Source organism: Trachurus japonicus, chromosome 16, assembly GCF_045865225.1.
Source record: "Trachurus japonicus isolate A0001 chromosome 16, Traja_1.0".
NCBI lineage: Eukaryota > Metazoa > Chordata > Actinopteri > Carangiformes > Carangidae > Trachurus > Trachurus japonicus.
This window is the reverse complement of record NC_140922.1, coordinates 24,604,933-24,615,286: the sequence shown is the minus strand read 5'-3', so window position 1 is coordinate 24,615,286 and position 10,354 is coordinate 24,604,933. Positions and strand designations below refer to the sequence as shown.

The 10,354-nt window shown below is 40.5% G+C and overlaps 1 protein-coding gene across 2 annotated transcripts; it reads left to right on the top strand.

The window, feature by feature from the left end:
• The first annotated feature begins 759 nt into the window (after positions 1-759).
• On the top strand, positions 760-7,890 carry slc52a3-2b (solute carrier family 52 member 3-2b). Of its 2 annotated transcripts, none has more exons than XM_085802709.1 (4): positions 760-918; positions 4,672-5,732; positions 5,971-6,094; positions 7,193-7,890. In XM_085802709.1, exons 2-4 carry the CDS (start codon positions 4,696-4,698, stop codon positions 7,403-7,405), a joined length of 1,374 nt encoding a protein of 457 aa, XP_085658835.1. In that variant the 5' UTR covers positions 760-918; positions 4,672-4,695; the 3' UTR covers positions 7,406-7,890. The 2 variants fall into 2 exon arrangements, with proteins under 2 accessions (XP_085658835.1, XP_085658834.1); XM_085802708.1 differs by lacking the exon at positions 760-918 and adding an exon at positions 2,450-2,616.
• Positions 7,891-10,354: the final 2,464 nt, after the last annotated feature.

Here is a 10,354-nt window from a genome sequence, read left to right as displayed (position 1 = left end):
CTTCTCATACTTTTCTACCATTTTGTATTCTTCACTTCAAATCCTCATTCTTCATTAATCAGAATCATTTCATAATGATCTTCGGTAACCGTGACACTCAGTTTCAATGGTCAGTTTGAGTTTTAATAAGTCAACTGACCACCTTAATTGAGTAGAATATGGAAAAATCATCAGGGAAATCACTCAGTTTCAATGGATATTAAGCAGCAACACAACGTCACGTTTCAATCTTGCCCGAATCCCACACCCAGGAGAGCTCCTCAGACTGTTGTTATCTACCGTATCAACAGTGATTTGCTTCATCACACTGTCACAAGCTGAAAAAGGACGTTGTTGTTGTGTCTCGGAGAGGGAACATGTAGTACCACTCAGAGAAGGAGTGGGTGCAAGGGCACTCGAATGAAATACCATCCAGTGAAGTTACTGCCCAACAGGGGTCATTCCTTTGAGCTGGTATTTGTGCTGAACAAAAGCCAGACTGACCCCAACCAAACACCCACTCAGAAATCACAGAAAGCTGTCCAAAGTCATCTTCTGGTTGGATAAGCTGCCCTCATTCAAACTCTACGCTTCGTGTTCTGGTGGTAGTCGTTTCTCTATTTTATAAGCTCTCCTTCCTCCATCCTTCCTCTACCCTTTCTTCCTTCTTTATGTCCTTGTTCCCTTCCTCCACCCACCACTCCTGCCAAGAACTTTGGTTCCCAAACTGGACCCCTGGCTCAGCCCTCAGTGGTCACATGACACAAATCCACAGATCAAGACTGGTAAAGTACAAAGCACTCAAGTCAATGTGAACGCATACTTCACAGACAGGGACACTGTGCTTTTACACATCAGAGCAGAGCAACCGCAGAGTTTCCACTGCACTTGTTTGACCTCTCTCCAGGACTGACTCTGCACTTTCATTCCCACGAGCAGGTAGGAGGCACCTTGTGTCATTTAAAATGATAAACAGAGGTAATTTAAACTGGCGAATGCAGCTCAGACAGTGTAGTAACAAGGTTTTATAATTAGAGAGTTCGTCACACGTTTACAAAACATCTGGTTTTAGATTTTAGAAACACAACAAAGCACTTTTCTTATAGAACTTTACCGTCAGATATTTGTTTTTTTCTTTCATTCATGTAATCGCATGATGAAATTGATTGAGACAATAAAATTTCAAATATTTCAAATGCACAAAAATCACAAGTCGTGAGTATGTGAAGATAACTACCCATACAACCTTGAATAATGGTACACAACATGGTTCCTGCATTCTCAACCTTGTCCAAGAAAGGCTACAAAGCCTCAAATTGATTATTGACAACCTTGAAAAAAGATGCTGCTTTGACTTTGTTAACATTATTACAGATGCATGTGAATTTGCTGCATTCTGGTTTGTACTGACCTTTAAAGAACACTCCCTGAGAGAATGATGTTTTGTACGATTAGGAATAACCTGCACAAAATGAAACATTCTGACCTGATGATGGTGTTACAGAAAGATAATAAAGGACCGACATGGGCTCAGCAGTTGTGTTTTTCACTCCGACTCAAATTGTGTCAAAATGATGACCAGATGGCCAGAGTCATGAGGATTTATCATCAGGGAATTTATTCAAAATTGCAAGGTGATAAAACATTCAGATTTTGAGATTTTCAGTCTGAACCCAACAGAAGAGACAGACATTGTGCACCTGATCAGCCAGGCTCTTAGTCAGCTTATCCTGTGCTGGCAGTTGTGTTTTGACCCTAATAACACAGAGTGGACAGAGCAGTGGAAGACCAACCTTTGTGTGGTGTGGAGAGTCTGCGTCTTCTCAGTCCACCTCTATCACCACCTTACAGCATTTTAACTATATTTAAAAACACTCTACATTTTAAGTAACACTATAGGCCTACTGTATCTGTGTCAAATCATTTTAGAAACAACCACACTAAATGTTATCTTAATTTTCCTGTGAATGATTTTGAATTGGAAATCTAAATCTGCAAAGTCATGTCAGTTATGTTGAAGTTGACAGACAGGTCTTTACAGTTGTGTAACTGCATAATGCAACAAGCTAAACCTGTTTAAACAGGAAGAACCCAGGAGAGACTCAAAATTACATATTCAATAAATCAATGAGGGTAGAGGGGAAGAGAAGGAAGGTCAGTGTGATATTTATTTATTTATTTATTTATTTAGTGCATAACTCAGTGTGGATCTTAAACATTCATTAGTCTCCCTGCTGTGTTTAAATAACAGAAAGCCACAAGGTCGTATGCCGGTTGGGGGAGGGAGAAGGAACAGGAGGAGCTACTCTCACTCACACCTCCCCCAGCTTAGTTCCCTCCTATTAGGTGTGCTCTCAGAAACAGAGGGAGAGCACATGGCCGTCTGGTTTTGAAACCAACCTCCAATAGAAAGTATCATGGGGGTGGAGGACATGTGCGCGTGTGCAGTCCCTCCCACACGGAAGCAGTTGCCTGCCGGTGGCTAGACTGTGGTCTGGTTGCATGCAAGAGAGAAGAGGGAGGGCACGCACGTACATTCATACTCACTTGGTTTTGATGTTAAAAAAATTACTCAGCACAATGCAGTGACAAGAAACAGAAGACTGAACAACTCTTCTTGGTTGGGTACTTAACCAGGTAAGATTCTGACACCTTGTAGTAGCCTACTGAAGGGGTGTGTGAGTGAGGGTAGTAAGGGGTTACTGGCTCGCCGGGTTATCCTATAAGGCTCAGTCTATCAGTCCATCTGCTTATATTATGTGATGAAAAGAAATCACTGTTCAGTTTTATATTTGACATTTTATGAGGAAGTTTCATCATGTTCACCCACATGACATTGCCGGCACTGCTTCCTGGTTTCTCAATGTGACTTATATGATTAACTCTAATTACATAAAAAATAATACTGATATTTACTTCAATCTTTATTATTAATTGTTTTTATTAATATTAAATACCCCCCACTTTCCAAGTGGGATGTCTTTGTGCCTTTCAGAAATGACTCCTATTACAAGCCATCAAAACATAAGAACCATCCCAACAATAACACGTGCAAGTGTATATGATATCCTGTTTGTGTATATTTTAGTGAGATTGTGGTCACGTTTATTTCACACCTTCTAACCATTTCCGTTTGTTATCTGTTACCTGATCTATTTGTGTCAAAGCCACATGGTGGCTCCCATATTTTGTGGGAGCAGTGTGCCAGTGTGTGAAAGGTCAGTGGTCTCTCGTCAGAGAGGATGGAATAGTGCAGGGACAGAGAGTGGAAAGGTCATCAGTCCCTGTTATGGGCACATTTTTTTTGATTCTCATTGCAAATATGTAACAGTGACACCTTGGATACTGAATTTATAAATTTATGCTGATACAGTTACTCTGACCATCATCATTGAGGCGTCTTTTGGACTTTTTAGCTATTGCTACAGGGATGACTTTGTCGGTGGTTGGTCCAAGCTGAAGTGACACTGATGGCCCCCACAGGATCAATTTTTATAACAATAATCCTTTAACATAACCTGAGTCTAATTAGGCTACTGGAAAATTAATAATTACATATTTAATAATAATAATAATAAAGGTCAATGATAATGGCAAATGCAATAGAAATAGACTTACAAACTGATCGTGATGTTTATGATCTGTTTAGCATTGAGAACACTTCAACAAGGAAGTGTTGAATTCAAATCAAACACTGTTATTGTGCACTCACCAGAAGTTATGATTATAGTATGTGACAGCAGTAGGCACCTGTTTGCCAGCTGCTTCGCTCACTTGACTCAATTATAATTTCACTTACCACACTCACCGTTTTCACAAGTTGGATGGAATTTTTAACCATTTTGTGTGCACCATCTAGGTACTTAGTAAACAGTAATTATAAACTGCTTGTTGGTCTACTTGTTGTACAATAGTGTAAGTATGAAAGTACACAAGCTCAATCCCAAACATTTTTAATGAGTGTAGATGAAAACATACATTCTTTTACGTGTTTTTTCACAGATTTTCTGGAAATTTAGCAAAAATGTGTGCTATATTTGGAGGAACAATTGGAAACAGGAAATAAGAAAAAGCACACAACATGATTGATTGATATCTTTATTTCGATCATGTAAACAACAATGTAAAAAAAATAAAATAAATAAGATAAAATAATAATATAATAAGGAAATAAGTGAACAGCAAAAATGTATACACAAAAAAAAGTAACATCTCATAAGCAACGCAGTTTACATGAGCGAAAAGGAGTAGAAAGAAGTATAAACTTATCTAATCCTACCCCTATAATTTTAACTATATGTTCTAATTAAACATTTTACACATTACACATTTTAATCCAAATAGTAAGTAAGCAAACACCTTGTGTGAATTATTCAATGTACCTCTGGAGAATCATTTCTTTATCTCTCTTTTTAAACATGATTACACTCGAAATGTTTTTGATTTCAGTACTCATATTATTCCACAGTTTTACTCCACAAATGGTGATACAGAAACTTTTCTTTGTTGTGCGAGCTCTGCCAAACCTCGCTCTCATATTAACATGTAAATGCAACACCTCCATCATCCTTAAAATAAGTAAACTGTTTACTCCTACAGTATGAGGCAGTTTGGATGAAGGTTAGATTATTGGATTGGTTCAAGTGTTTCATTCTTCTAATCAACTTGTCCTATGTTGTGTCTGCATTTCAGATTTACCTCATACCTGCCTCCATCATGTCGCTGCTCACTCACGTGCTGGCGTGTCTGTTTGGTATGGGCTCCTGGGTGGCCATCAATGGGATGTGGGTGGAGCTCCCCTTGATTGTCACAGACATCCCAGAGGGATGGTTCCTACCCTCATACCTCACAGTCCTGATCCAGATGGCCAACGTAGGTCCACTCTTCATCACCCTGATGCACCGCTTCCGCCCAGGGGTGCTGGACGAGCGGCCGGTCATCTATTGCATTGTGGGGTTGGGGATCATCGCTACATTCCTGCTGGCTTTCTTCTGGAGGCACACGGTGGCAATAGCTGGCTCTATGCACAGTGTGCCCCTGCTGGTACTCAGCTTCCTGCTCTCTGTAGTAGACTGCACCTCCTCTGTTACCTTTCTGCCTTTCATGATGCGTCTGCGTCCACAGTACCTCACGACGTACTTTGCCGGCGAGGGCCTCAGTGGTCTGGTGCCTGCGCTGGTGGCTCTAATTCAAGGCGTTGGTGTCGTCCACTGTGAGAACGCCACTTTGGCTGATGGTGCCAACATAACAGCTGATAATTCCACCATGGTCAATAGTGATGTGCTAAAAGCCGTCTACCAGCCGGCAAAGTTCTCTGCCCAGGTCTTCTTTGTGTTCCTAAGTGCTATGATGGTCGTGTCCCTGGTAGCCTTCATCCTACTCAACCATCACCCAGCTGTGGCTCGGGAGAGGAAGAATGACCTGTACTTCAATGAGGATCTTGCTCGGGAGAAGAGAGAACAAGGTCTGTCTCTGCACGCTCAGACACCAGAGCAGAAGCCGATGATCAGTCCCCTGGATTCGGTCAGCAGGGAGCCCAGGAGCTCGTTTGGGAGGGGGACATACAGCAGTCTCGAGGTGGTGTTCATCTTTTTGGTGCTGGCCTGGGTCAACGCTCTGACCAACGCAGTCCTGCCTTCAGTGCAGTCCTACTCCTGTCTGCCTTATGGGAACAAGGCCTATCATCTGGCTGCCACCATGGCAGCTGTGGCCAACCCAGTGGCCTGCTTCATCGCCATGTTTATGCCAATCAGGTGAGAATAAATACTGGAACCAACTCTTTACACAAAGGCACAGCTTATATAATGACTAAGACTTTTGTAAAACTTATGGAAGAGAGGAACAGATGCATTCTTAACTCATAACTGCAAGCCCTATTGGTCCCGTGAGTTTATAGAGGTCACATCTTAAAAGCCGTTCCCAGAGTGCATTTAAACATTCATATTTGTGTGTTTAGATCAGAAATTCACAGTTTTTCTTTCTGCATTCCAGGTCTCTCATGTTCATGGGTTTTTTGACCACGTTTGGGACTGGATTTGGAGCCTACATCATGGCCATGGCTGCTCTTAGTCCCTGTCCCCTCCTGGTTCACAGTGCGTCTGGAACTGCAGTCATAGTAAGAGTCCTTCTCCTACTGAATTTAGACACATGAAGGTGAATTTTTGATCACATGTTCTGTCTTGTACATGAGATCCATGCTGCACCTTATGAAAGAATGAAAGCACAACCCACCTGTCTGTTCACATTGCTTATGGTGCAGGAGGTTTAAAGGTACATGCATGCTGTCTCAGTCCCATCTGACTCGTTTTGGACAACACTGTCAAACTGTGTTTGTGCAATATTTATTAAGATGTGTATTTTGCCTGAAGAAAATTCCAATCACCGTCACAGAGATGTTCATTCATGTGTAGATTAGCCAGCACTCATGTGCAGGGTTGCACCATACTGTCACCGCCTGTATCTGCCAATTATGAAATTTGTCAGCCTAACGAAACATCCTGCTGCTATGAGACTGCTATAAAAGAGCAACAGACTTAGAAAACTGCTTTAAAGAACATGGTGATAAAGGGATGCAATGGGTTGAATACATCCCAGACCTTTTACTATATCATACTCTCTCTCTCCCCCTCTTCCACTGAGATAAATAATCCTATTAGCAAGTAAGCAGGGTTCCAATTAGCTGAATTGAAAAGGTTGGTCCATTGTCCATTTCTCTACAGTTAGGCTATATGACCTAACACATCAGATCTTTCTCTCACAAATAATACAGTAACTAGATACTATGAACTTTATTGATACAAGATTTTATTTCAAATAACTTTATTTAAATATTTTTAATCAGAGTGTGTAACTGTAAATATGAAATGCTAAAATGAAAGGCAAAAAAAGAAAACCAAACAAAGAGTTAAAAATATTGTTAACACGAAAACAAATTAGTCATGATTGAATAATCATGGACATCAGCCAAAGTCATCAGCAGGTGGATTTATTAACTGTTGTTGAGCGGTAACTCATGATTAAACTGATTCTTATTTTGTTTGGAGTGAAAACCTCCAGCTGTTTCTGCTCTGTATGATGGCACGACATCAAAAGCCCCATGAAGTCAAAACAGGACACGTTGAGTCATAGTAGGTAGTGTCTGTGTAACATAGGGGCTTTCTTTGTCAGTTGTGGATGTTGTTCTTCTAATGTGTTCACCTGTTTTGTGCTGCAGGTGCTGGCCTGGATCATGTTTGTCCTGTCCCTGTCCTATGTCAAGGTCATCATTGGGTTGATTCTGCGGGACGAGGGTCACAGCGCCCTGGTGTGGTGTGGAGCAGTAGTGCAGTTGGGCTCCATGGTTGGTGCTGTATCCATGTTCCCATTGGTCAGTGTCTATGGACTTTTCAAGTCAGGAGATCCTTGCAACACCAAATGTCAAATGTAGTAGTCAAATGTTTAAGTTAAACACTGCTGTACCGAAACTGAAATTTACCCATTGCACTTATTTTATTAGCACTGAACTCAATTCATTCATCGAAGTTACAAAAGACGACTTGTTTCAACAGACAATCTCTCATGAGAGTCAGATGATAAATTATTGCTTTACATATATATATGTATTTATTGACATATTGAGCAAGCTCTTCACAGGGATGAAGTGACATCTACTGTACATTCTCAATGTCTCAAACCACAGATGACCAACTAAATTGTATTTTACTGCAGAGGATTCCTTCTCAATTCAGAGGTCAAAGCCATTTTACTTGAACTGTTACCATTATGGGAGTGATGTTGCTTTTATAAGAACCTTTTGGTACCTCTGGCTTTAAGATGTGCCTTCAATTGAGACTTATAGTGTTTTTTTTCTTTGTGTATTTTGCTAGAGTTGAGAAGCTGTTAAATATAAAGCAAATAAAATATTTGTTTTTATTGCTGCCTGATTAAGTGTTTAACACTGAAAATTACTAACCACATACCTGGCCCTTATAATAACCCAGCTGGGGCAAACTGTTTTAAGGCCGAAGATCAAGGACAGGGGGCAAAAGTACCAGAGCAGGGCAGATATTACAGGAGGGGGCGCCACAAACAGCATAAGCCTGCATCACTGAAAACATTAACATCATTTGATTTACCTATCCTGTGCACACAGTTAGGGTGCATTGTGTGTGCAGCACTAACACATGTTAGGACAGCTGACAGACATATAAACAAAGGAAAGGAGTGGAGGCCGGATAACTCGGGGTGGATATCCACCCAGAAAGCCCCCGGGCCCTGGAATCGAACCCAGAATCTTCTAGTTGAGCGGGGAAAGTGCTCACACAGTATCACCATGTTGCCCTCGTGAAATATTAACCATATGTAAATCTGTTGACATCATGCATGTCAATAGATTTACATGCTTGTCAAAAGAAATTTAATAGGGATTTCATCTTATAATATGAAACACTTGCTTGTGTCCTGTCCAAGAATTCAGATCATGTCACTGTTTGCACATTTTATTGTGTTGATCTTATTTTAAATAGATAAAACTGTCATCAGTCTACACTCAGTAACCCATGACAAAGAAAAAGAAAAGGCTGCTTTCATCAATCCCTCAATTCTGATGAGTCTCTCTGTCCCTGTCATTGAGAAGCCCTCTCCCAGGCACCATTTTCCATCGAAGGGATGGTATTGGGTACGTGTTGAGTGGTGAATTCTGCCCATATGGTTCATTTATTGTTTCATCAAGCCAGGGAATCAGTTTGGCTGGACAGCGAACTCTAGAAAGGAACTGAGGAAGAATCCTGGCAACTCCAGACTTCTTCCATTTCACAATTATTCAGGCCACGGTGCCCCTGAGAACACTCAGAGAGCTGAAAATGCTTTCATGCCCTTGCCCTGACCTATGTTTTGCTGCAAACTGTATTATGGAGATCTACAGAGAGCGCCTTAGACCTCATTGCTTGGTTTTTGTCCACACATACAATGTTGAATCAAGCTGTAGACATATTTCAAGGAAAATTAAAAGACTAAATTACACGATGGTTTAGTGTCACAGCAAAGCATCACAAGAATAACAAAATAACAATAATAATAATTGCTTCATTTATCGATTTTTGGTGAATTAAAAGAAAGCTGATTCACTGATAAAGTTAGCTTCATAAATTGTTTTTATACCTTTTGAAACTGTATAATGGTACGAGGCAGAAAACTACTTTAAAGGTAATGCATATCTGCAAGGTATAAATGAATAAATAAATAACTGCTATTGGAGTAGTGATGCAATAGTAAACTTATTTACCATCCATTTACACTGTTTTCCACATAAACAAACGTGTTCATAATTGCCCTGTCTATATGCGGCTTGCTTGCACATCCCAAAACCGAACACTAGATGTCACTGTATTATTAGAAGATCTTCACTTGGCGCTTCAAAGCTGCAGTCAAACTTCAACACTCAGATGTAGCAACAGTTTTGATCTGAAGCACTAATAGTGTTAACTAATAATAATAATAATAATAATATTTGTTTGATCAAGTCATAGTAGTTTAATGTGATGATGAAGAGTTATTTCTTCCATGCTCTTTGACACCACATTTTACGCCCAGTTTGATTGAAACACTGAGTTTGAATATAAACCAATCCTCCCTCTTTCATCCTGCCTTGCTATTGCTTTTTCATTTTCCAAAAAGTACATAAATATTGCTCAACCTCACTTAAAGTGGGGGAGTGATGCGTGTCTCTGGAGTGTTTGCCCGGGTCACTGTAGTCACGTCTGCATCATATCCTCCTCACACTAAATCAGAGAGTATGTCTTATCCATGTAGATGTGTGTGTGTCTGTGTGTGTGTGTGTGTGTGTATTTGTCCTTCCTCCAGTCCACGGGGACAAATAGGAATGAGGAACTCATGGCCAGTCAGAGTCTGATTCAGATCCCAGTGGTTCCTCAGAGAACATCTGGGGTCATCATCATCATCTCTCATACTTCACCTCTTCTTCTTATCTCTTCCTGTAGTTCCTATGACTTATAGTGTGCTGACTTTAAACACCGTTTGGAATCATTTTAGCAATAGCTTTATATCTGTGAATGGGGAAACACTCAGAACTAGCTCAATTTTTAATATGTTTCTCTAAATAAATCGTGTGATAAAAATATGAAGAGGGCCCTTTAAGTGTTACGAAATGTAAATCAGAAAGCACTGATATGCAGACAGGTAGACAGTCTCGTCTGCCCAATATGAATGTGGGTGGCAGGATGACACAAATAACATAATGAGAGAAAGTGGGAGAGTGCGGTCTTCCTTATCATTCTGCCTGCCTCTCTCTGTCTCTACTTCAGTCCAACTATTTTGATATCTCCTTTTCCCCAAGCTCCTTGTCTTCCTCGATTCATGCATATGGCAGACTTTGTGA